The sequence below is a fragment of the Plectropomus leopardus genome, chromosome 16, assembly GCF_026936395.1.
Source record: "Plectropomus leopardus strain MGB_pleo_1.0 chromosome 16, ASM2693639v1, whole genome shotgun sequence".
In the NCBI taxonomy this organism is placed as follows: Eukaryota; Metazoa; Chordata; class Actinopteri; order Perciformes; family Serranidae; genus Plectropomus; species Plectropomus leopardus.
Genome location: NC_142191.1, coordinates 14,710,067 through 14,737,899, shown reverse-complemented (window position 1 = coordinate 14,737,899; position 27,833 = coordinate 14,710,067). Strand labels below are relative to the sequence as shown.

The following is a 27,833-nucleotide window of genomic DNA, read 5'->3' as shown; positions in this document are numbered from 1 at the left end:
TTTTAGGACCAGACGTCAAGGTAAAAAAAACAACGTTGTGACCTGAAACACTTCTAGGAAATCCAATAAACTAGAAGTGTCACAGCAGGTGTAAAATTTCAATTTTGAATTAAAACTTAAGTGCACACATTTGTAAAAAGTCAAAATTATCAATTTCAGATGCAAGATGATTCAAATCAAACAGATTAAAACATACATATTTCTGTGTAAAACAGTCAGACAGTCAATAATGCACAAAATTCACAGAGCTAAAGATCAAAAGGAACAAGCTCCCCCACTGAGCACAACCTGAACATTTGGCACAGGGATTTCATTTTCTTTTCTCTGTGCAACATCTGCCTTGAGTAAACAGCCCAATTTTCAGGACATGTCAGGTCAAGTGGAAAACAAGTAGCCATGATGATGATACAGATTTTTTTAAGCATTTCCCCTGGAATAAAATGAAGACAGTGTTACATTAGAAAATGGAAAATGAAGGGTGAGAAATGAAACAGCAAAATCACCTAAGTGGCTTCTGATAAGGCTGTTTCTTGCTGTAATTTAGTTTATTTTCTTGTCAGACCACATTCACAAAGTCTGTCAGCAGCCTGAATGATGCCATTCAGTTTTCCAAGCTCATTCTGGAATTGTAACATGCATGTTGCAGCATTTCCATCTGTTTTTTAGGTCCACCCTGACCTGAGTACATAAAAGGTCAACAATGAGAAAATGTCACACTACTGGTAAACATTTGAGCCATCTACTGATGTACTAATTTGGGTGAATTGGTTCACAATATTTGGCTGCATATGCATGTAAATAAAATACTGTTCCTGCAATTGAACAATGTTGACTGTAATTAATATATCTGAATCTATACACAAGATAAAAATGCCAATTGCTAGGTAATGCAAATAAAAAAAGTCATTATTAGCCACATCATCATTTTCTCATGCTTGTGAAGTACAACAGTGGGAAAAAAGACCAGTCAGTGCAGTTCTTTATTAAATCAAATTAACCCAATAATGAAAATGATATCATTTCATCCAGCAGCACTAAGAAGTATCCAGTTAACATCACCTCAGAGGTACTAGCACTGAGAATTTAGATGACATAACAGTGTTCAAAGGAATCTACTTTTATCTATGAAGATAGAAAAGTCTGGGATACCATTTTAACCTACACGAGCACACGTCTTCACTGTTATTGTTAAATTGCCTCAGTAACAGTCTACCATCTTTCACACTAAGCAAAACAGCTATCAATTGATGTTATAATCTGCATTAGGTGAATTTAAATGGCTGTCTGTATGCTTTGATGCATGCACGTCAAAGACACTGAGTGCAAAAGTAGAATAACCTGAGCTGAGCTGGATTAAAAAAAAAGCATTTTACATATTACATTAATCATCAATCTCCTGCATGCAAAAAGTAAAGTACTGTTGCTCTAGTACCTAAATATGTCAGTACCAATGAGTATTGAAACTTATTAAATAAAGTGATACCTGCATTTGATTGTTTTTTGCTCTGGGGGTCTGATTAGCAAACATTTTTTTGCTGCTTTGGACTCGCTCTTCCGCTCAAAAACATCAAGTGCAACAGGTTCGCTCAAGCTAACTTAGTAGCAGAGGCTGAGATTTCAACGCTATTCGACAGTCAAACAAACTCACACTAACACTGAAACAATTCAAATCTGACATTAAACCTGTTAATAACCATTAAGTAATGTGAGCAGATTCTTACTAACTGTCCCCATTGTGGAGATCACACTCCCGCAGTAGTTTGTATTTTATGGAGTGGGCAGTTGTAAAGAATGGTTATATTACACACTACTCCATTCACACGACGTGTACTGAATGAAGCAGGAAAAGCAAGGTCGCACATACAGTACTCTATTGGTATCTATCTTTGTCATTTTATGGGTACTGGTAGTGGTGCTGGAAACGATAGCCAGCCCTATCTAAGACTGAGATTTAAAAAGCGCAGGTCTTACTCAAAAATTGTTAACAGCATCTTTATTACCCTGTAAACACTATGACTTGATACAATTGTGCACTATACATAAGCTTTTTTGAGAAAAAAAAATCGAGCTTGATGTTAGAGATAAATTTGTCACCATAAACAACTGTGTTCAAATCATGGGGAAACATTGAGATCTTAAAGTGCTAACATGTCAAGTATGACATGGTACAAATATGTTGTGAAAGTAACCATTAACTACGTCTGTTACTGTACGTTTCTGTATCAAACATGATGAAGTGCGAGCTGACAATGACGAGCAAAGACAGCATGAATAACCTTGTGTAAATTTGTGGTCTTATGGCTTAAAGGTAACTTCTCTTCATGGAACTTCTTCCTGTATTGTTCCTATGTTTCCACGTCTTCTCAGTGAGATCCCGAGTCTTTCTGTTCTGACTTTGAGCTGTGGAACTGAATAACAGCGTATTTGCCGCTGGTCATCCAGTCTGGATCTCGGGAGGCGAGCTTCTCAGCTTGGCCCGGCTGCATACCGACCTGAATGTTGGCCTTGAGAGTCCTCAGGCTACACAGCGGCGCAGGCCCAAAACCTCGTAGCGCAGTATCGAAGCCCACTGTGTGATCCCACTCCCTGTCCCCTGTCAGCTTTCTGTAATTGAGATCACCTTTAAACAGCACCAGGTCTGCCCCCTGCAGGGTCGCATACAGGTCAGGAGCATCTGCTGCCATGTCACAGAACTCATGGGGCTGTGTCCAGAAAGGATGATCGTGATAGGACCACACACCCTCCTTCAGGTGGCTATTCCACTTGACACCACTCTTTGACATCGCTTTGTGATTGGCTGCCATGGTCTGCCGGATGGTCCACTGAAAATCTTTAGCTGTGACATCAGAGACAAACCACGGGATGGACTTGCCGTGAAAATGGACCTCATGGACGAGGCCGGAGGAAACCAGGAAATCTGCTAAAACCAAGTCAGTGACTAACTCAAAGCCAGCATTATCGAGAACAATGTCCACTCTGACTGCAGTGGTTTTCTCTGTCTGGCCTGTCCCCTGAGCAGAAATGAGAGTTGACCATACCATGTCAGAGTCCTTCACCAAGATGAAGGGTTGTAGGTTGTTGAGGGAATCTAATGGACTGGTCTTCTGTGAGTTTTCTTGGCCAGCAGAGATAGACAGATCACATTTGTTCCCCCATAGAGAAACCTAAAAATAGTCCAAAAAAAAAAAAGTGAAATCTGAACCCACTGGAATGTGTTGACTTTGAATAAATACGATTACTGGTACAAAAAAAGGATGAATGGACAGATTGTTTTCTTTGACTTGTTTCATTTATCATTTGTCAGAGTTTTTTCTCTGACAGACTTAGGGTAGCAGCCGCAAAGGAGGGATGAGAGTTGTACAACAAAATAAAAACATTTAAGTGGTGGGCCACTAAAAGTACAATGTGTAATTTTCTGCCACTAGGGGTCTCTCAATCCAAACAATAACAAAAGGCAAAGCACTGCAGTCAGTTTCTCCCAGTTTGGATTCCTTCCGTGTTTATTGTTCAGGACATCTAATGACTAAATCCTTCAACTAAAACAACTAAGATCTAAAAAGTGTACCATAAAAATATTGCTTAAAACTGGAAGAGAGTTCATTTATGGCAGCTCCTGGCAGACAGCAAAAAGGGGATATGACAGCAACAGCAACCAAATGACAGACTCTTTCCCTGTTTAAAATGACAGATTTATCTGCTTTTGAACATTGTTTGAAATGTTTGGGATAATGCAAGTGCAAAACTCAAAACATAACGTGTCTAGTCGTTTTTTAGACATTTTATGCAGAAAAATAACACATTATATCTATAAAACATAACCTTGCCCTAAAGATGCAAAATTGTTCCATAAAGCTGAGGGGAACTGCAGAGTCGGGTAATCAAATCTGTGGGTTTGTCAATACAAGCAACCTATTCACATTATATATCATGATTAGAGCCACTGATGATATAAAAATATTGATTAGTGCAGCTTTAAGTTCAATCACTTGATTATCATGTATTAAACTTTTATAGGAGATACTCACCTGTAGCAATTTGTTAAAATGTTCAAACATCTGATTCTTGGAGAGTTCCATCAAGTTCTTGTTGATGTCCTCCAAGTATGTGCATAAGGCCATCACAGCCTGCTGAGACTCAAAAAAGCTCTGAGTCTTTCCCTCATTAAAGACGTCAAAGTCACTGATGGGAGGACTGAAATAAAAGCAAATATAAAAGCATTAGAACAAAATATAAAGAAACAAGAGATGTTATGTTTATTTCTAAGCCTTAAATATTCCAATATTTACCTATTTAATCATTAAACAAATACTTTTTTAAATAGTGTGATATCCTAGAAAACCTTTTTTAAATAATGAAAATAGTAACACTAAATTTTGCAGACTGGAGTAATATTATGAAGCAATTATGTCAGATTTTCTTAATAAACAACTGTGAACAAAAGATCTTGACAGCTTAAATTACCATTATCTTTCATTACAGGGTCCCATGCTTTTGACCTATCAATTAAAGCAATATATTGCAATGCCCCAAAGACATATGCTTGAAGGCAGGAAAAAGAGTATCAATAGTTCCTTTTAAATGACACAAATGTTTCTCACTTGAGCCAGAGGGCCTCCTGTATCCTACGGTACATATAGCACTCCACATAAAGCCAAGGAGACTTGAACCAGCTGACAGACTCCTGCTCTCCTTGCAGTTTCTGTTGTCTCTTTAGGTACTCATTCCAGTGCTCTGTGTCTTGCAGGCTGTCTGTTAGTTCCAAAACTTGCTTATCAGTTTGCAGCTCATTCCTCATCTTAGACAAAAGAGCAATTGTTTGCTTCTCTGCCTGGATGCCTTCCTGTAGGGAAACAAAGAGGAAACACACATAAGACCTGATTCAAATGTTCCGTTTTTTAAATGCACCTCAATACAACTTGAATTCAGCTGATCAATAATTCTTACCTGTCCATATTCTTCAAAAAACTTGTTTTTGTTGCGATGTATTGTGTCTATAACTTTTGTCAGGATGGTTGGCAATCTGTCTCTCACAGTCAAATAGGCAAATGACCTGCAGAGAAACGATATAGCCATTGACACATCATCACTGGTCGATGAAATATTCAGATCCTTTGCATACGGTAAGGTACTAATACCACACTTAAATAATACTCTTACTGTAAAAGTTCTGCAGTGTAAATGCTACTTAAAGCACAAGTAAGTACAATCAGGAATATGCACCTAACTGATCAAAAAGTTAAAGTACCCAATCCAGAAACATTAAAAAACTAACCCTAGTTGCCAACTTATTTTTCTGCCTATTGCATAATTGAGCAATGGGCTAATTGTTTCAGCTGTACTTCTATAATAATAATAATAATAATAATAATAATAATACTGATGATGATGATGATGATGATGATGGGTTGGATTTATATTGCGCCTTTCATGGGACCCAAGAACACTTTACAAGAACAGTACATAAGACAGGCAACATTATCTGTTGCATAGTTTAATTTGTAACAATGCATCATATTTTATGGTTGTTTAATATGCTATTAATTCAAAAACAGATATTCTTCCCCCAGAGTGTCACTCTGATGAACTCTAAATGGTCACAGAGTGTCAGAATAATCACTAATGCACATTTGTACTCTTTAACTTATTATTACTATATGACCCTTTGCACTGTTTTTAAATACCTCTACCTGTAACTACACTATTATGCAAACGGACTTGTTTATATTAGTTAAGATTTGTTTAACTAGGCGATGTACATACGTACATTTAAAACTAATTTCAGTTTTTTATATGTTTTATGAATTTTCTTATTTTATTTTCCTTTTATATCTAATGCGTAATTTCCGGTACATTGAGAGCAAAGCTGACTGAAGTCAAATTCCTTGTTTGTGTAAGCATACTAGGCCAGTAAAGCTGATTCTGATTTGAAAAATGACTAGTAACTGAGCTACAGTTAAAGTAAGGCTGTCAGATAAATGCAGTAAAGTTTGTTTTTTTATTTAAGTACAATATTTCTCTATGGAATGTAGTGGACTGGAAGTATAAAGCGGCATGAAAACATCTGACCTTTAGGTACAAGTACCTCAAATTCGTAGTTAATGTACATGTTTAAATTTCACCACTGCACTGCTTGATACTGCAACAGTTATGTGCAGTTGCTAGCTAGTTAACCTAGCCTAGCAAGATGCAGTTAACGTTAACCCTTACTTTGACATTTTGACGACAAAAATAATACTTTCTGGAGTGACAAATACGTCAACAAACACATTTGTTAAAGTTAACTGAACTAAAGTCATACGTTTGCACCTAACGTTTCTCTCCTCTGAATATCTGTTAGCAACAAGCTAATGCTACTGACGGTTTGAACCGAACACAACAATCCTAACGTCATGGAGCCGTTTTAATACAACAGTGTGGTTAGCTAAATTATTAAACATGGTGACATAGTTGTTAAATCAAATGACAACATACCCAACCACACTGGCAGACAGTGAGGGAGGAACTCCGTGCATCGTTTCGTCTGCTGCCGGGGCCGCCATCTTTCCAGCATCTGGCGACGTTTCAATTCAAAACTTTATCGACATCATTTCCGGTACAGGAGTAGGGTCGGTGGGGCGGGGCTTTAGGCTTTAACGCAACGTGTAACGTTGATCTTTCCGTAGACGAAGCAGCGACAAGGTATTATACAAAGCGTTGACTTTTTTGATTTTTGTTTCTGGGAACAAATATTTAACTTTTTTTTAATTTATTTTCTGGTTCCTTGTAGACTTGGATTTATTTAGGATACGACGCCCCCACCTAGCGGTTAATGTGTAAACTACAATGTTGGCAAGTGTCATGCATGTTGTTGCAGCCATTGTACTTTAAAAATGCTACGTTGTGCCTTGTTTCATGTAATGAAGCCACTTTCTGTGTACTACATACACGCTTTCGGTCTACAGTTCAAAATGACTCTTTTCTGGGCTGGATACACGACTGGTACGTGCTGCCGCATTGCGCATGGCACTCTGTTGTTGCGGCAGCACCCCGAGCATCTCTGTTGTCTAGGGCAACGGTTGTCATGGAGACATTGATTCTACCAGAAAAGGGCAGAATTCGAACCCCCAAGGCTTTTTGGCGGGAAAAAGGGTGGGGGGTAGAGTGGGATTTTGGTAAGAGAAGCATCCTACCTCTCTGAATTCCTGCTGGAGACCCTGATGTAGAGTATGGTAAAGCCATTTGAGAGTTTAAAAAAAATGTATTAGCTTATTTATCAATAATAATGCCTGTATCTATTTTATTTATAAAATGTCCAAGTCTGAGTAGGCTTGCTTTTCTTCGTTTAGATTTTAACACCAATTATGGTACACCTTTACAAAACAAAACAATTTCTTGCTGCTCATCATTTTTACTTGAATAGCACTTAAGGGACTGTTCTTTATTACCCCTTGGTGCAAAAAGGGGGAGTGATGTCAAATATATTTCTAAGCATTGGGGAAGGACTTAGCCTACATATGTGTTTGTTGTTGTTTCTTTATTATTATTATGGCTTAGGGGAGGGGCACACAACTTCAAATGGCTGTATGGCAGTTTGGAGGGTATTGTTTTACTTTACAAATCGCAAGAATCACACCATTTATCAAGGCAAGAAACTGCAAAACCAGAAACTATTATTGCATTTTAGAATTTCTGACGGTCCTTGGACACATTATGTGCAACGAACACTTCCATCACCCCCTCTGATAAATACAGAACAGTCCCTAAATAAACATTCGTGCTTCAAATGGGCCCATCCTGCCTTGGTCCCACTTTTGAGGCAACAAAGTAGGCTACTCACATCAGATTTACGGTACATTTTGGAATTAGGAAACGAGAAGCTCTGCACTCTTGGTTCTCTTTTTAAAGAACATGACCAATCGATTAGCTGCACCCACGACCACTAAGCTGCAAAAATACGCATATCAATTCACTCTGTCGGTGTTTTTTTCCTCCCCCAGATCAGCCCCGGTCTCTATGGGAACACGGCGGGCCGTTGTCAGGATGTGGGGTCCTTAGGAGTGGGAGTCCAGCTGCGTCCACCTCCGGTGTTCATCCACCGCCGGCCTCCCATCCCCCCGCCGGGCCCCAGCCTGGCCGGATCTGTTTTTCTAAACCGAGAGAGGAGTGACTCACCACTCCGGTTTCAAAACAGGCCACGAACGGGGGGAGGGCGGCAGTTAACGTTAAAGGCCCTGTTTAAACAGGTGTTACAGCTCACCACAGTCCTCTCATGCAACAGTAGGCCTGTGGAGTGTTTTATCGGAAAATGTTGTGTGTTAAATCGCTTCAAAATTGTCTCCCTGACGTCAGGATTTGCCAAATCTGACGCAAATCTCGCTGCACATTTTACGTTTTAAGCAATTTCATGCAGATTGTTTTGTATTTTTGAAAATGCATTATTGCAGAAAAATCGATTTAGTGGAAATCAGTGACAGGGCAGTCATGTGAAAGTCCAGGCTGTTTTAAGCTGTATAAGCTCCTCTGAGAAAAAGAAACAGGAGAAAGACTAAGGGGGCATAATAAAGTCATATGAACAGAGGCAGACATGAGTACTAACTAAGGTGAAGTATTATCATAAAAATGTATTGATTAGAATGTATTGATCTGAATTATGAAAACAGTGAGTCAGTGTGGTTACAGTTTATCTGCTTCTTTCAATAAACCCCTGCTGTGGGCCCTTGAGCCGAGTAAACATGCTTTTGTTTTGCCATCACTACCATCTACCATTGCTATAACACAGGTCTTCATCAGATGTTTTGTTTGTAAAACATTTTATGCCCCCACAGGCTTACATTTTACTTTCAGTGAAGTTTTTAACTGGATCAGATCTGTTGTTTGTTGACAGGACAGAGACTTTAAAGTCCTCAGGCCCTGCTTCATAGACATTTCTTCCCCCTCCCATGTTTCCCGCCTCCTTTAACAGACAAACTCTCCATCTCTGCCGCGCAAGCATTTTCACAGAGCTTCAACTTGCTTGGTCTGGTCCTCTTTTGGACTCCCTGTCCCAAGGCTGTAATGCAATTCTGTAATGATAGGTCTGGGGGAAAAATTGGTGTTTACACTGGGAAAACATCTGATGACAAAATATTGATGTGACTCCAAAGTGCATTTGTGCAAAGGTCTTCCTATACTTCCCGTGCCAGGCAATGTGTGGTTTTAATATGTTTCCAAGACCTCCACTGATCCCCTCTTCAGGTAGTCCTATGTCTTTCTATAAAAAAAGACTTCCTATTGACATATGAGTCAATCCATTCACAGGCCTTTTTGGTGGGTAACCTTTTGATGGGATCACAAAATAGCAGCTAATTTAAGACCCCTTCAGTGTACAAGAAACACAGTCACAACAAGTCGCAAAAATTGTGTTTGCTGTTGGTGTGATTTCAGTGTCATTCAACCTACAGTAGGTCCATGACAATTTTTACACCAAGGGATTTACACAGGTCTGACACACTGGTTACTTTGCAGAGGTTTGATCAAGTAAACTCAAAGTTTAAAGTCGTTTTTTTTTTCCAGATATTGGCATTAGTTAATTTTTTTTCTGCCCTTATCTGCACTCTGTTACACTTGTTTAGAAATAAGGAGCCATAAGGATTGTAAACAATGCCACATATAAGGAACAGATGCACAATTTGTTTTTAAAGTCGTATGCATTGAAAATCATGGATCTGGTGGAATTTAAGGCCGCGCTAATAATGTACAAAGCAAGAAATGGCAACATACAACTACCACATGGCAACATACAAAAAATATTCTTAAAGAGAGAAGGCCGTTATAACTTAAGAGGAAAATTCAATGTGAAACTGTGTTGTGCACGCACAAATCTTGTTTGTGTAAAAGTTTGTGTATATCTATTTATGGTGTGCTTTTTGTGGAATGGACTGGAGGATCTATGGGGCATCTTTGGCCTATACCCACCTCTTTTTCTGGAAATTAACAGTAGACCGATCAGCCAAAAAGCCAATGGAATATATAGAACATTATATCCACTTCTTTCTTGGTAAGCTACCCATCCATCAGTAGTATACCCACTTCATCAACTACACAGCTGGCCAGACAGCAGATAATCTATTACCAAAGCATGATAATCTTGTACTTATAGTGACACACAGACTACAAACTATGAACCAGTAAATACCAGTGACCAGTATTGTCTGGTAGCACTGCAACAATTAATAACTTGGTTGTCAACATTAAATTAATGCTTACCAACTAACAAGTAAGCACTAAGCTTATTAACTAACCAACTAACTAATAATTGATTAATCAATCTGAATATTTTTAAGGGCAAAAGGCAACAACAAAAAGTCTGATTCCAGCTTAATAAAGTAGTGAAGAAACCAGAAAATATTCACATTTATGACAGTAAACTTAATATATTTGGGTTGTTGACAAAACAAGGCATTTTAAAATGGCATCTTGGGCTTTGAGAAACACTGATCAACATTTCTCGATTACATGTTTTTATACACAAAACAACTAACTGGTTAATCGAGAGAAGAAAAAAATCCTTAGTTGCAGCCCTTATCTGATTTGAACGGTCAGACGTCAATTGAACCTGTATTCAGTATCTACTGTCATACAGTTAATGGGAGGTTATTACACTTATATACTACATCAACAGCAACAATGATCCTAATACAGGGGGACAGGACAGTTTCCCCTATTTGCAAATATCATTCATATCCTAAATGTGATAAATTTCCTTTAAAAATGAAGGCATAGGGGACTTTATAATTGCCTTTGTGTATGAACTGTAAATTTATGGTGATGAAGTGGTAGAAGCAGGGTTTCTGGCACGTCACCTACCTCCAAGGTGCATGGACAAGCCAAATAAATCAAAAGTGGTCGAAACTCCACCATCACTTTAAAGAAATTAAAACCAACTTTATGGCAAGACCAATGCACCAAAGTGTTGCTGGAGGTTCGACCACTAGTGGTAAAATGGTAAAAGAACAGTCACAATAACAGATAACAAAATTATGGTTAAAAAAAGAAGAAAATTATATCGATCTTATGAGGTAAAATTACTGTCTAGACGGTCTAAATTACTGGCCTCTGCCTCACTCGACACTCAAAACTAAGACAACTTAAATTTTTAGTGTGTCTGTTTTTTGTCAGCCTTCAAGTAGTAGTGTACTAGTTTACTAGTCTGAGAGATCAAAACTTAGGAGAATAAAACAATTTAAATAATATCTAGAAAGAGTTAAACTTACTTTGATGGGCCAACCAAAAGTGTTGAATAGTGCTTATAAAAACGTTTTTTTTTTTTTTTTTACATCTATGGTGGGCTATTATTTAAGAAGTGACATTGTCATGACCTCAGGTTGTAAGATTTTGATGGCTTGTTTCATTTATCATTATAAATATTATGTCTGTAACTCATAGGTTATGCAAGATTTAAATCATCAAAATTATTATTTTACAGAATTTTTTAATCACTTTAATAACTTTTACTTTCACTTCTTTGATCCATTTTATTTAGTTTTACTTTTTTCTTTGTTTTTTCCCTCCTTTTTTAAAGGTAATTTTCTTGAACAATTAAACTTTATTTATTTTTTGCTAAAATCTGGGTAATTTCTTCTGAAATTACTCTTTGCCTTCTTCCCATGTTTTAGAAAAAAATCAATCCAATTCAAAGAGTTAATATGTTGGTGGCTTGTCTTTGCCTATTTATCATCATAAATACTGTGTATGTAACTCATAAATTATGTGGGATTCAAAGGGGGAAAGTAACTTCATAATGACCAAATAGTTTTTGATATCTGGGCTATTCAAATATATAATTGATTTTATTAAGGCTACGAGATTGCTTTGATATTGATATATCCTATACTATTATATGAAAATATTTAAAATGTAGCCGGTCCGCCAACATAAAATTTTGTATACTTCCTTTAACTTGTTGAAAACCCGGCTCAGCTTCAATCGAAAATGCAGATGCAAATGTGGAGCGACTGGTGCAAAGCGATGTTATTTCGTTATTTCAGTGACAGAGGGGACACACACACACACACACACACACGCACACACACATTAAGCTTCACTCACTGTCACACCAGTGTTTCATGTTTAACGTGTCGTTAACGGCAGACACACAGCGGCTATAAACTACCATACGGTGAGTCAGCGCAGCCATTAATGTTCAAACTCACCGGCTGTCAGAAAAAAACTGGCTACAAGCGGAGGTTGATGATCTCACGGCGGTTACACAGTGCGGGAAATTAACGTTAACTCAACCGCCCCCTTGCTCAACGGATTTTTCAACGGCTGTTTTTTTTTTTTTTTTTTTTACCCACAGTCATGTGATTGTAACGTAAAACCCCTAACCGGAAAACAACGACGGACGACCCTCTCCGCCGCCAACGAATGCTGCGTTTGCGAGGAACAGTACGAGCTGCTGCGAGCCCAGAGAGGACGGACGAGTCCCCGGTAACAAACAAACAACGGCGACACGGCAAACTCCACGGATTTCACCCGAGCGCAGGTACGGCTGTTCGTGGATACACACTCACCGGTTCGTTTACCGATACTGTTGCGTTATTCGGCTACTTGTGTGCGCTTTGGCTAACTGTATTTGTCACGGGGAAGTTAAAAGAAACGCGTTCGTGACCAGCCCCATCCCCCTGCGTCTCGCGCTCCCTCCCTCGCTCTCTTTCCCCGCACGAGTGTGTGTTGTGTACGCGCGCCCGCGTGCGTGCATGTCCGTTTTCTCGCGCTAGCAATAGCAACCGAGAGACCCGAGGCAAAGGGCGACAGTGAAGTTGGTTTCAGCATCATAGCTAATAAGGGGAGAGTTAAGGGAAAAGTAACTTTGCTGAGCGACTGATTGTCAGCTCTTTGCGCCTCTTTTTATTGTGAAAGCGTGTTAAACATTTAAGGTAAAGCCCCGACGCTGGCTGAAACCCACTTCACATTTGTGAAACCTTTAACCACTTAGTTTAGTCTTGTCAAATTCGAACTAGATTAAGCCAGAGAGGCCAAAGAGTATTTGAAAACATGGTGATTAAAATCTATATTCTATTTGTGAAAAAGCAAAAAAAAGGAAGATTTCCATGTATTTTTTCACATGTAGACCATATTAGACCAGGTCTAGATAAAAACAAATACTATACTTAGTCTTGTCAAACCTGGACTGCATTATTTCAGAAAGGCTAAAGATTATTTCTAACATAGTGTCAGATTTGTGATACCTATAGGCCCACTCTATTTGTGAAAATGCAAACAAAGGACGATTTCCCTGCTTTTATCACATGTTGACCACATTAGACTAGGTCCAGTTCAATAACCATTATACTCAGACAGGTTAAACCTGGACTAAATTATCCCAGAGAGGCCAAAGATGATTTGACACACAGTTTTAGTTGTTTGGTTTTTGACAGAGACCATGCCCAATTTGGTATACTTTTCAAAAATGCAGACATTTTACTTATTTTTCTTGCATTTCACACATACAATATTGGTTTCTCAAATTTGTGATTAAATAATGTGAAGCCTCTCTGGGATAATCTAGTCCAGATTTCACCTGTCTAAGTATAGTGGTTTACGGGAGGGACCTGGTCTAATGTGATCAACATGTGATCAAAAGCAGTGAAATCTTCCTTTTTTGCATTTTCACAAACAGAATGAAGATTTCATGAATCTGAAAGTGGGTTTCAGAGGGCGTCGGGGCTTTATATTAGATGTTTAACATGCTTCACAGCAGTAAGAGGTGCAAAAAGCTGAGGATCGATCACTTAGCAATGCAAGTTACTTTAACCTTAACTCTCCCCTTATTAGCTGATCGGAAGCTACGAACTGGAAGCGAACTTCATTGTCGTAGGCAGAGGCAGGAGTCAGTCTAGGCGCCTCGATTTGTATGCGCCTTGTTTAAACGCTTTATGCACATTAGCTGTTATTTTCTCAACTGTTTTATTACCATCGCGTGTTCACCTTCCTCACGTATTCTCCTCCACAGATAGTTTTATGGGTGTATTTTCAGAATAAAAGAATATCGCACTACGGAAGTAACTGTTCCACGTGTCTACATCACATCAGGGGCGGTGCTTTATTGTCGCAAACAAGTTAGTATTGATTAACACATGGTGCTGTGGCTAACTTACTGGATCATGTGGATACAGGCTGAATTCACATTTGCAAAAGTTGTGTCAGTCAGGCACATATTTTTTTAAATACTTTTGCAGAAGTCTTTTAAAGATCTGTAGACAACAAACATACATGTTGGAGGCTCTGTGGCTGAGGGAAACCATGCTTGTTTCCTTGAGTCACGCTACAAAACTTAACTCTTTCTAGGACAATGTAAATCCCACAATAAAAGACAGAATGTGATATGCCATCCCAAACATCTGGGAAACAAGCCAGACTAAACACGAAGGATAAAGAAACTAGCATAAAGCCATACAAGAGATTGATGTACATACGGTTGGGCCTAAAGGCTATTTGTCCAATTAAATCAATATTGTGATATGAGACTAGATATTGTCTTAAATTTTGGATATTGTGATATACGTTTTAGCCTGTCTTTTCTTGGTCTTATAGCCTGCATTGCAGTAAAGTGATGTAATTTTCTTAACCTACAGGCTGTACATGTTTTATTTTTTTTTCTACCCACTTAGACATTATACCCTCATTACATATGATTATTTAGCATTATTAAGTCTCATTGTGTGAATATTTTGTGATAGCACCAATAGTCAAAGCTACAATGTCGATATTTGTTTTTCTCCTTGTCACCCAGCCCTAGGTGTAAAGCTAATATTGATATGGAAATCAATTCAGTGGAAATTTGGATCTTTCTTTGGTTGGCTGAAGGAAATAGCATTTAGATGTGGAGCAGCTGGCACTGAGTAGGCTATGGGTATATCTTGTGCTTCAGTCACATGTTGTTAAATGCTGGTTTGAAAACCAACTGAAAATTCTGTATATAAGTTGTTGGGTTTTTTTTTTAAAGGAAAAGATCTGGAGCTCACTTTAATGTGAACAGCAATAGCTTCCTTTTAGGGGTGAAATGGCTCATGATGAAGAAGTAGGAATTAAAGCGCAAAAGGGTTGTAATCATTAATTTAAAAATGTATGTTTGTTGGATGTATTGGGATGCTGCGGTGTTGGGTGAGCCGCTGCAGGCTCAGCATACAGTACTGAAAAGATGAGTACACTCTGTTACAAGTTTTTTATATATATATCTATAAAGCCATTAAATAAATCCTACCATCATGAAGGTTTTAATCAGTTATTGAGTTGTTTTGTAGTTGTGTTGGTTGAACTTTATTGTCATTTTAGGGCTATGATGAAGCTGAATGCTATTGACAGGTATTTCTGATATATAGTACTATCAGCGCTGGGAAAATTACATTTGAAAGGTAATGTGTCACAGACTACTAGTTAACTTATCAGCTTACTACATTTGATTACTTTTCTAACAAATGTTTAAACCTGGGCAATAAAACTGAAAAATGTTCAGAAATATGCCAAGAGAAGGTCTCCCTGCACGGCAAAAAGATGCTGTCTTAATGTTATATTCTACCGATAAACTCTCCCTGAAAAGAATATATTGATATAAAACCTCCTCATAATCACCAGAATTTTGATTAGTAACTGTAATTATAATTTAATCACCTTTTTTTTCTCAGTAACTGACTACAATTACATTTTGTAACTTAATCACAGGTAGGTTACTCCACCACACTGAGTATAATATTTAATTATATCATGATCAGTTATATCTGCTGATTATTTGCAATGAGATGTCAGAAAATAGTGAAAAGTTCCTTTAATTTCTAATTTAATTTTCTGCACATTAAATTGCAAATAGTTTTGTCTGACCAGTAGTCCAAAACCGAGCGATGTTCCCTTTACTGTCACATGTATTAGAAAAGCTGCAAATTTCACATTTGAGAGACTCAAAGCATTTTTTCATAAAAGAGTCAGCGATTATTAAAATAGTGTTAGATTGATTTAATGTCAGTTACTTAATTGATCAATTCGGCTCTCAGATTTAGTCTGTGCTCACTGATATAAATTAGGTGTACTGAATAATCCCACCCTCAGTATAATGCAGGATTTATTGAGGTACTGCATTATTTCTAGCTCGGTGTACCAAAAAACTGGCACTGTGTGGACATCGAAGTAACGGTTGACGAGTATTTAACATCTTGAGTGACTGTTGCTGCCGTCTCCCCCTTGCACAAGATGCGGAAACCGAGCCCTTTCCTGCAGCGCTGTGGTGCCAACATCTTTGCACTCTGACCTCTCTGATGAAATACATGTGTGCAGGGGGCTTTGTCACTGTTTTTGTAACCAGCATGGAGATACGCAGGGACATAAATTTCTGATTATCTGAGGTAAATTGGCTGATGAGGTATCCATCACGTCCCTGTCCTCATACCTTGGAGCAGTGTGGTGTGGAGAAAGTGTTGGAGAAACGAGGTTCACTCTGCCCACAGGCTGTTTCCATTCTCTATTGGAGGGGGGTAGAACCAGTTCTGCTCGAGGAATGTGTGTCGACACCCATAACCCTGATCATGTGATGGCCTGAAGCCCTTGTAGTCCTGCAGTGACCTTAAGGGTCAACGACACCCATCTGATTGGTCAGCCGAACGCGCATAGCTCTGAGATGTCCCCTGAGATTAAGTTTGGACAGATTGGGCTGCATCTGAACCAAGTCATGCAAAAGGATGTGTCCTAAAAGTTTTTAAAGAGACAGGAGCTGTAGTGATAATAAATTCTACTTTACATACTTGTTTTCAGTGCCTCTCTCACTGATATTTTGGGGCTGGAACTCAACTGTAGCTCGATTTATGTGAGAACCTGACGTCAAAGTGGATATCTTTTTAAAGAAGAATGAACATTAGAGGGGTCCTTAGAATAGATTTAACTCTTTTTTTTAGAGTGTGTGACAGAAATTGAACAATGTTTTGTAATTAGCTTGAGTCTTTACTAGGGCTCGGCATTATATTGAGATTATATCGATAACAATTTTATTAGATTAAATACTGTCTTGGATTTTAGATATTGTTATATTTTTTATGTTTCTTTTCCTGGTTTAAAGACTGCGATAGAGTAGGGATGCACGACAATATCTGCATATCATCGGTATCGGCAGATATTAGCTTTCAAAATGAATTATTTCAGTGGCTAACGTGCTGATTTATACTAATGTCACAAAACATGTATTACTGACAAAATAAAAAAAAAATCAACCCTGAGTCGAAGTATTTTTCTTATTTTGCACAATTGATAAATGTTATGCATTTTATTTTATGTCTCCGTCTGCTGGCTGGCCATCACGATGAGAGCGTGCTGTTTATTCCACTACAGAAGAGACTCGATGATCACTAAAATAAGGCAGGGAAAAAAGTGGACATATCAATATTGATATCAGTTATTGGCTAAATGAGTTGTTTTCTGCAGTGTAATTAACATTGTATTGTACATACTCTTATAGTGATGGCCCACCAGCAGATGGAGACATAAAATAAATGCTTCTAAATGTATACTTTATTAATTCATTGTGCAAAATAAGATAAAGAATTCAACTTGAGGTTGATGTTTTGTACATGCTCACTTTGTCAATTAAAAAAACATGTGGGTTTGTGATATCAGCAGAAATCAGCAGACAGGCCAATTTCCGGTATTTCATTTTAAAGCCAGTATGTGCTGATACCAATGATGTGCCGATATTATTGTGCAACCCTAACTTTTATTTTTATTTTTTTGAAAGACCACAATCCAACACGCTTCCAATGATAATACATTTCAAACATTAATGTACAGAGTAGGGACTTTAACTGTGGCTTAATGTGAAGCTGGTAACCGTTTCATTCTTAATGAAATGTATTCTTGTCGTAAGAGGTCAATAAGGAAACCCCACTGTCTGTGTACTAAGCTGGTTTTAACTATGAAGGCAGCTTGCAGAAGAAACAGCCTGAACACTCTGGCTGTCACTGATTTAAAAGGATCTGCTGTTTGAAGTTTATTCACTTTGATAATATTTCGCACACCTGATGTCCTGGAAGAAATTTGAATTCACAAATGACCTATTTTTGCTTTTGATTTTAGTGCAAAACATGTCACTTGCACTATACTATGATCAAATTAGACTGGGATGTTGTTGTGTCGCTGAGCAACACGATTAATTGGCCTAATTTTCTGTGACATTAATGCCAGACAAATCAAATCGTCTCCAATGTCTCAAAATGGTTTTTCACTGTTTCAAAGTTAGCCTTTACAAGGTCGTTAGATCACCCCCGTCAGCCTGACACACTGTGGTCACAATAAACTCCGGTCTCCTTCCAGACAGGAAACTCATTGCTGTTTTGTGTGTGTGTGTCTGTGCTCCTTTTGTGCAGGTTGAAGAATGGAGTTGGCCAACCATGGTCTTATCCTGCTGCAGCAGCTTAACGCTCAGAGGGAGTTTGGCTTCCTGTGCGACTGCACCGTGGCTATCGGAGATGTCTTCTTCAAAGCCCACAAAGCTGTCCTCGCCGCCTTCTCCAACTACTTCAGAATGCTCTTCATCCATCAGGACAGGTACAGGACGTGTTGACAGTGGTATCGGACGCAAGCTCAGTACCAGGCTAAGACATATTTTTGTCGCCATCTCAGAGAATTTACCCGGCTCTACACTACACTACAGGCAAAAACTACAGATACTGTGTCAATGTTAGACATTGTTTGACGCCTATCGAAACAGGTTAGAGCAGCCGCACTGCCCACATGAGCAGCGCGCTCAGGTACAACTAGAGATTCACAGTCTCGCCTATTTTATCCATTAGCAGTGCAGTTTCAATATCTATATGTGTAAAATATCTCACAGATATTAGAAAAAATATATTAACTTATTTTTTTTAACTCAACACTTCTTGATTCCCTATCAAATTAAAAGCCCTCTAGCTTTTCTGTCAGCAGAATATCCTCGTTTATTAACACAAGGCTTTCATTGTGGCTTTTATATGAGGCAAACTTCATGTAGAAAAATAAGGATGGCAGACAGTGGCGCCAATAAAAAAACGCTGTCTGTGTGAAATTCACACATTCGTGAGCCGCAGCAGTTCAGCATGTAGCCGTCGTACACAGGTGCAGGTAGGCAGCGTGGTCCAGGCGTCATTGTGCTCATGTTGTCAAACACTGAAGGTTTTTTTCTCTATAGTTCATCTCTGGACTGTATCTTAATCTTTCTAGTATGTTGATTCACAATTAATGTCATTGTTCGATCAGTGGAACAGATCGAGGTGCCAATTTGAAGAGTCTGTAAGGGCATTAACATCAAAATCTGATCATTTGTTATGGCAAGGTTTCCTCCCCGAAGGATGTACAGTCCTAAACAGATCTAGGTCACATCCTCACTTGTATGATGTAAAATGCCATTTTAAAATGAAAAACAAGAGGCACATTGTCTATTAATGCAGTTGATAGGTTTGATACACAAAATTAAAAAAAATTGGGCCAATGATAAGGGCAAACTGTTATTGAAAATATAATGAGTATAACAGTTCAAGGTGTCTGAAAACCGATAAGGAGACGTTGCAATGCAAACATGGCGACATATCAGAGCAGTAATGGTGTTTTTCCTTCCCTAAACCTGAACAAAACCCTTAGCCCTAACCCTAACCACTGTGCTCACATTAACAGGGGGGAAGACACTACTAGATATTGGAACACATTTCAATACACCACCAGGCGGGTTTATCATCCATCACCAGAGGAAACCATAGAAACGAGAAAGGAGTATCCATCAAGAAGGATAATATCACAATATGTAGACAGACTTGGCTATAATGTTTAAGCTTGTCACATCGTGACCTGTGGGACCAAATCGGGAAGCAAACAGATGTCGTCATTTCCAAAAGTCTCTATTTCTAGCCGTCCAGACTAAAACACCAGCCCAAACTAAAGCAGGGGCCACAGCGTTTGAAAAGGTCTCTGGTTTAGGGGTTTAGTAATGTTGCCGCTAGATGTAAACGTAGCAAATGCTGGTGTTTTTTAAACAAAAACATATAAGTGTGGACGTAGTCTCATTCACATGCAAGTTTCCAGCAACCTGTGACGAGAAACATAAGCAGATTTTCCTCATATCGTGAAAAAGTGAAGAGCCGTCACTGCTGATGATAACGGACACATCATCTAATAGCACCAAGATCCGAGACATCGTCAGTTCACTAGTTAACTGTAATGTCTTTGTGTTTCAGTGACTGTGTGCGCCTGAAGGCTGCTGACATCCAGCCAGATATCTTCAGCTACCTCCTCAACCTGATGTACACAGGCAAGCTCGCACCCCAGCTGATAGACCCCGCACGGCTGGAGCAGGGGGTCCGATTCCTGCACGCCTACCCGCTCTTACAGGAGGCCAGCCAGTCCGTGTATTCACACGCTGAGCAGCACAGCATCAACCTCTCCACCTCCCTCTACGGCATCCAGATCTCTGACCAACAGGTAGGGCTGTCCGCTAGACTGCCCGCTCGACGGCAGCTCTCCTCGCCTTTCGACATGGAGCAGCTGAGCTCAGAGGGGAAGTATCCGTCCACGCCAGCCACCACGGCTCCATACGCGAATTCATTACTGTCCAAGATGGCTTCTTCACCACCGGACGCAGAGGCCTCAACCAGCGGCACCAAGCCTACAGTAGACGAGGCGGGGATGGACTTGCTAAGTGCAGATGGTTCCTCAGCAAGCGCCATCCTCCACGTAAAGCCGAGCATCATGAAGAGGAGCTCCTCCTTCAGGAAGCATTACTCCTGTCATCTGTGCAGGAGTCGATTCACCCAGAGGAGTCTGCTGAGAGAGCACCTCCTCCAACACAACCAGGCGCTGCAGGCGCCAGCTGAGCCCAGCAGTGACCTCTCACCTGTCATGGCTGGAGAAAACAGCATGCTCGAGTTAGAGGGCGCCCTGAAGGGAATGAAGGCGGGGTCAAGTACCTCGGCCGCCACCACAGCGGTGGAGATTATCAGCGACAGCGAGCAAACGCCTGTTTCAGGCACCAACTCGGACTCTCCCCGAGCTGAGGTGTCCACATCCAGCTGGGGGGCGGGAGGATTAAACTCTCAGGCAGACACGCCGCCTCCGTCAGACATCGCGGACATCGACAACCTGGAGAGCGCTGACTTGGACAGGGAAGTAAAACGGCGGAAGTACGAGTGCTCCACCTGCGGGCGCAAGTTCATCCAGAAGAGCCACTGGCGTGAACACATGTACATCCACACGGGCAAGCCCTTCAAATGCAGCGCCTGTGGCAAGAGCTTCTGCCGGGCCAACCAGGCGGCCCGCCACGTGTGCCTGAACCAGGGCGCCGACACCTACACCATGGTGGACCGACAGAGCATGGAGCTGTGCGCCGCAGGCGATGATGCCAGCCAGATGGAGGCGATGTTCATGGGCTCATCGAAGCCTTACAAGTGTAACATTTGTGCGACCACCTTCTCCAGTCCCAACGAGGTGATCAAACACTTGTGCTTTACTCAAGGGGGGTTAGTGGGGCTGCAGGGGAGCCCGGGCGCCGGGATGCTGCTGCAGCGTGAAGAGTTTTCCAAAGACGAAGGCTCTGATTTGTCCAACTCTGGCACCCCACTGGAACCCATAAAGACTGAGGAGATCCTTGTAGAGTAGTGCCAAAACTGTCTATTTGTCTTTTTTAACATGTTTGTTTACTTTCTAAATTATGGCCAAAGGATATATTTGGCATTTTTCAACCAGGACCCTGTTTTCCCCATATATTCATGTCTAACTGACTGATGTGAACAACAATTTTTGAAATTGGGCCAATATTGAAAGGGAGGGCAGCTGCTGTGCAACGATGAAAACATAAGGAGCAATTGAACCCGGCCACAGTATCTCCATTAAAAGTGGTTATTTTTTTACAACAGACAGGCTCAGATTGTAATTTTAGTGCCTGAAGAATCTCTTCACCTGTTGCTTGATCCTGTCTGTTTGTTGTTGTCTCATCAAGTGGAAGTCTCACTCTGAAATCTCTCAAGATGTGACTTGTTGCAGGAAGACTTAGAAATGTGAGCGAAAGAAAGAGTAACCAGAGCTTGTTCACCTTCTCTCTCTCTCGCTCTCATCTCGTCGTTAATTGCAGAGAATATTTTTGTCTGGTTACACATCTGTTGGTTTATTTAGCTTTTTTTCTGTTTGCTGCGCACCATTTGGGTTACTCGTCTGGTAAGAGATAGCCAGCAAATGTTAGTGAAGCCACTGATTCTACAGTTAGTGTCAAAAACGACCCAACATCGCTGCTGTGGAAACATTGTGCCCGTCCTCCAGGCTCCCTCCTGCCTGCCCCTTTCAGTAAATGGCTCAGTTTTGAGTTACCTTACATAGTGAGCGATGCTAAAAGACTTGTTTTCGGTCAGAATGTAGCCGTTTACTCACCGGGGTGATCCGCGTCGGGAGACTGGAGGGTGGTTTCAATGTTCCTGTAGCAATGTGTTCTGGCACCGTGAAGGCCTTCCCAGTTGATCACCCAATGAGCGTCCTTGATGCTGCTGGCCGGCATCAACATGTGGAATCAAGATATTTACGTCACAAAACAAACTGTCACCACCTCTAAATAGAAAGTGCTGAAATGCAATGCTAAAGCTTACGGAGGCAATGACGCGTCTGACTAAAAGGAAAAGGCTTCACTTTTTTTCCTCCCCAGTTAGTGACCAGTTAGTGGGTGTCAGGCTATTGAAAGCAGAAGAAACTGGAACTGACGTCCTTAGTAGGCGCTCTTCATCCAGATACTCCGGCTCAAATTAATAAGCTCGGCTATTGAATCCAAAGGCCTTTTTCCACAGTGTTGAAATCAGCTAAATAATCATTAGGACATTAAAAATCTGTAACATAACATCTTCTGTAAACAAATCTGGTTACTTCTCTCTCCAGCTCACATTACTGTTTTTTGTCTACGTGCAGCAAGTCTCATCTTGTAAGATGTGTAAGAACGCCACTTACAATAACAATCTGAGTCTGTGGCAAAAAAAACTACTTGTAATTGAGATACAGTGAAGGTGCTCAGTTGCCCCACATGTTTACATGACGGCCATTTGCTCGGCTGATGCCCTCTCACTCAAAACTGGACCAATTTCAAAAAATGTTTAGTCACTGAGACACAGACATGGGAAAAAAAGGGCCCGGGCTGAAAAATGCAAATCTATCCTTTAATAGTTAAGCTAAAGGTGAAGTTAGTCAGGGTATGTATGTATGAGGTTCTCAGTCTACTAAAAACTGTTTTTTTTGGGGGGGGGAGTACAGTATTTTGGACTTTTTTGGCCCTGAGTAAGACAAAAAGTGAATATAAAAGTAAAGTAAGTAGTGCTCTAGAATTAAGTCAACATCATTAGAAAAGCAAATAACATTAACATTAAACCCGAGACTAAGTTAAACACCAATGAGGGAGATGAAGTCACTATAACTTGTTTCATGTCATCATTTTATTGTCTGTGCACATTGGATTTAGACTCTCACATGTCGTGTCGCACCACATTGTTTCTTCTAAAGAGCTAAAGTTGCTGCGCAGGCAGACTTTGAGTATAAGAGGAAGAGGAAGCTGAGGCAGTTCCGGAGGACGCAGTGTGTTGTGAGATGAGTTTGCTGTGCTAAATTTGAGGAGGAGAAAGTTGTGAACTATTAACAATCCCTCTGGAGCTGCACAGAGGAGCTGTTTCTTCTTGGTCATAAGTGAGAGGCTTAATCTGCAGATCAGTCATGGATTATAATTTCAGCTAAAAGCACACAATATATTCAGACCTGAGACAATCTGACCTGATATGCAGGGAAAGTACATTCGTCTTCCACTCATGTTTCAGTTGGCTCTTGAATTGTTAAGTGCTGACCATAATTTGCATCCTTTGCAGTTGTTTTATTCTGTGTTTTGTTTCCTGTGCTAAGTGTGGTTATAGTTCCTATGTCATTACACCAAATTAAAGCACAATTTGCTCTTCATAACACCAGTTTGGCCACAGTGAGTTACAAACAACAAGCAAAAGTATTCATTGTGTTTATAGTTGATTTCATTTTTTACTCTTTGGTTACTGATTGAAGAAGCATCGTGCTCCATTTAGACACACAAAGCTTGTTGGAAGGCTGTCCTCTAAATCTTGTCTCCGAGTAATTTGCTTCAGTCTACTTAAAAAAAGCCCTTCATTTTTGCTCGCCATGCTTTTCTATGTTCATATACAATGCTATATTTACAAAGATTATATTGCAAAGGTTTATATATATTAGTAGACAAATAGCTCTCAAAATAGGATTACATTTGGTTTAGGAAAAGTTGATATATTAGGGATGGGCATGACAAATGTATAGTTAATTTCTTTAAGAAATAGGTAAAAAGGAAAGATTGTTTGGGATTTTAAGTCTCCTCTCCTCAAATTTGTGCCAATTGCTAACCTTATTAATTTTTTGCAAAGGGAAAAAGTTTCTCTGTACTGTTAAGAACTTTGGACAGTTAGATGTTTTTTAAAAAATCAGAAGTAGTATTTGCAACAGTGGTCATTTAAAGGAAAATATTGTGAAAGAAAGTATGCAGGTGAACATGTTGAACTATATATGATGAAGAGTTAGTGGAGGTCTTAAAACTCAGGCAGTGAGAGGTAGCTTTAATAACAGGGTGGCATCTCTTTATGTGTGGATATTAAAAAAAATAAATTATGACTAACAATAACCAATTATTTGGGATGACACATATACTTCCTAAAAACTACTGATGACTGGAAATTGTGAAAAATCTTTACATTTCATGTCAATGTGAAGAAGTTTTGTCTTGCTGAAGCACACATAACATCAAACACGTTTGGGATCTAAATGAAAAAATATGCTCCTATAAGGCTGATGTGGTCAGGTTTAAGCAAATTTAAAATCATTGTCTTTGTTTATATGTTTCTACAATTTTGAATATTATGAAGAATGCTATATTAGGGAGGCTTGTAAAACTGTCTTAACATTGTTATTGTTTCATCTAGTGGAAAATAAATTCTTCATTGTATTGTTACTGCAACAACATTGCCTTTTTTGCTGCAAAAACGAAGCAATCTGCAGGTCTTTTCATTGTTGAATCATCTGTCGATTACTTTCTTGATAACCGGATTAGTTGTTGGTCTATAAAATGTCAGAAAATGGTGGAAAATGCTCAAGATGACATCCTCAATTGTCTTGTTTTGTCCATAAGCCAACAATATTCAGTTTGATTACAATTGAGACGTAAAGAAACCAGAAAATATTCACTCGTAAGAAGCTGGAATAGAGAATTTTGAGGGATTTTAACTTCAAGTGTGACTCAAGCTAATTAAACTATTATCAAATTGGTTGGCTAATAATTGATTGACAACTAATCAATTAGTTGTTGCAGCTTTCATAATAATAATACAATTTGCAATATCACTTTAAAACTGATAAGAAGTTAATTCATGTGTGTTATAGACAGTATTTTAAATGTAGTCTTTGGATTTATTGAATTGTTTCCATCTTTTTTAATTAATCAATATAAGAAAATGCCCATCCCTAGTATGTTTAATATGCATATTTGTTTTTGTTTTTTTGTTTGTTTGTTTTGTTTTGTTTCTTTGAGACAGTTTCACCCAGCCTGATTACAGTAAGGATGAGGCCCAGTTCCAATTTGGTATAAATGGGATTTTTGTAAATCCTTTAGTACTAAGTATTGAAAACAGTTGCTGTCGGGTGCAGTGAGCCCAGCGTTTCGCTAGATGGAGCTGTTTTTCTTTTGTCTACTCAGGTCTAGTGAGGAGGAAGGCTGTCAAATTTGAAGTAATATCTTGACCAGTGTTGTGTGGTGTTGACCTTGTTTGACATACATCAATTTGCAATCACATTTTGGTTGACATAAACACAAATGTCTGAATTTAATTGAAAAAGTGTTTCGCAAAAGCCAATGGATAGATTCTTGTTTGTGTCTTGATTCAAGCGTCTTTTGTCCAGGCAACTGAAATGCTGTACTACTGACGTTCATTTCTCAGTGCTCAGCTGATGCACAGAAACGTGCACAGCTTTATGAAAAGTCTAAATCCTTCCTCAGTTTGAGTTGTTTTCCTGCCACACCAGTCTTGTAACTTAATGGTTGTGTATGTGTGTCTTTAAACGTCTCAGGAAGATGAGAAGTTTGACATTGTCTATTCTGTCCACTGATGTTTATTCAAACAATAGCTTCATTTCAAGCTCATGATCCCGCTCCCCAGCGCCTGTCTGACATCTACTGTGATCAATCTGTGTTCTCAGGAATGTGAGTAATTTTCTGTATGAATAACTTTTTTTTTTCCAATGAAGGATGAACAATAAAACATGTCTTTTTATAAATGTGACTTTTTTTGGCTCGTCTTTACCTCAACAAAATGACATCAAAAGCTGCTTGGTAGTCTTTTTCTAAATCCATTTAGCATTTTTAATCACTATTTAAACAGTTAATACAGGGTTTATAGCATGCTATAATAGAATTGTAAGCTTATGAAAAGATGCCAGTTGTTTATTTGGCAAAAATGATACATTCTGAGATGAAGATATATTTTATATTATTACACCTTAATATATTGTCATACATTGTAAGTTAACACAGACTCCACTCATGGGTCCCCACAGAAGGATTTATAGTCCTTGATAAACACATTTATACTGATATCTGCCCACAGCTTCCATATATTGTGCTATAGGTTTTTATTTAATGTCCCTACACTGTTTATCACGGTGTCCTTAGGTCCTTCAAAAGTCTTAAAAGGCATTGAAGTCATAAATCAAAAAGTAAGGCCTGAATTAGTATTTAATAGTCTCTAATCGATCTTTGAAGTCTTTAAAATGCTAAAATACGGGCAGTAGGGTTTAATGTTTTTTTAGAACATTGCATTGTATGATCACAAAATAGTTAACTTTTTTTCTTTTTTCTTTTTTAAATAATTTACACCGGGGCACCTGGTGCATGGTGCCCCATGTATGGAGGCTGTGTCCTCACCGCGGGTTTGATTCCGGCCTTGGCCCTTTGCTGCATGTCATCCCCTCTCTCTCTCTCTCCCGCTTCCATGTTCAACCTTTCCTATGGAATAAAGGCATAAAAAGCCCCAAAAATAATCTTTAAATTAATGATAATAATAATTTATACCAAAAATGTTTTATGTTACTATATAATTTTTTTAAACTTCAGTTTTGGTTTTTGTTAAAAAAAAATGGTCTCTAATCTAAAATCTAATTTGCCTTGACTGTAGGAACCCCTAGCTCATAAATGCTAAATGGGGGTTAAAGTGTCAGTGTTAATGTGTATCAGTTACTCACCTCTTGTTTCGTTAAATTCATGAAGAAAACGTTGTTTGTCTCACATGCCTGCGGCAAACAAAGAATCAGCAGGCAGAGAAGTCCGAGGGGTCCATTTTAAACAACAGCAAAACTGTTTTTGCTCACAGGTTTAAGATCTACCGCTTTTTTCATGAACTAAATAGATCTATTTCTTTTAAATTTTAGTCACAAATTTCTTGAAGTCTTTGTTAGTGAGCACTTCTCCTTCTTCAAGCAAACCGCTCGCCTGACAGGTGTGGCACATCAAGCTGCTGATTACACAGCATCGTCACCACACAGGTGTGCCTGTGGGCGGGTCACAGTACAGGACCACTCTGAAATGTGCAGTTTGATAACACAAACACAGATTTTGAAGTGCTGTGGTACTGGCAGGCTGGCTAGTTGGATGTACTGCTAAAGTAATGAAAAAGACGCTGAACATGTCTCATAGTAGTGAAATGTAAATTCAGTTAGCGAGCATCAGCCCTGGTGGACATCTCCTGCAGTCTGCACGCCAATAATAAAACAAGCATGATGAAAGTGTTAGATCTTTAACTTAAACCTGT

General features: G+C 39.2%; 3 protein-coding genes and 1 long non-coding RNA gene across 4 annotated transcripts in view; 2 read left to right on the top strand and 2 right to left on the bottom strand.

The window, feature by feature from the left end:
- esr1 (estrogen receptor 1) overlaps positions 1-22,481 on the bottom strand; it is a 40,542-nt gene extending 18,061 nt beyond the window's left edge. Inside the window, exon 1 of the mRNA XM_088089596.1 lies at positions 22,384-22,481. The gene's annotated coding sequence lies outside the window, so the exon portion shown is untranslated. The remainder of the gene's footprint in view (positions 1-22,383) is intronic.
- On the bottom strand, positions 963-6,627 carry dcph1 (damage control phosphatase 1). The gene is made up of 5 exons (XM_042503762.2): positions 6,472-6,627; positions 4,945-5,050; positions 4,599-4,840; positions 4,026-4,191; positions 963-3,164 (listed from the first exon to the last, which is right to left on the bottom strand). Exons 1-5 carry the CDS (start codon positions 6,537-6,539, stop codon positions 2,364-2,366), a joined length of 1,383 nt encoding a protein of 460 aa, XP_042359696.1. The 5' UTR covers positions 6,540-6,627; the 3' UTR covers positions 963-2,363.
- On the top strand, positions 6,597-8,710 carry LOC148186850 (uncharacterized). The gene is made up of 2 exons (XR_015779179.1): positions 6,597-6,678; positions 7,977-8,710. It is a non-coding gene; the product is annotated as an uncharacterized LOC148186850 (long non-coding RNA).
- Positions 12,303-26,304, top strand: zbtb2b (zinc finger and BTB domain containing 2b). The gene is made up of 3 exons (XM_042503149.2): positions 12,303-12,502; positions 18,363-18,543; positions 20,202-26,304. Exons 2-3 carry the CDS (start codon positions 18,371-18,373, stop codon positions 21,616-21,618), a joined length of 1,590 nt encoding a protein of 529 aa, XP_042359083.1. The 5' UTR covers positions 12,303-12,502; positions 18,363-18,370; the 3' UTR covers positions 21,619-26,304.
- The last annotated feature ends 1,529 nt before the right edge of the window (positions 26,305-27,833 follow it).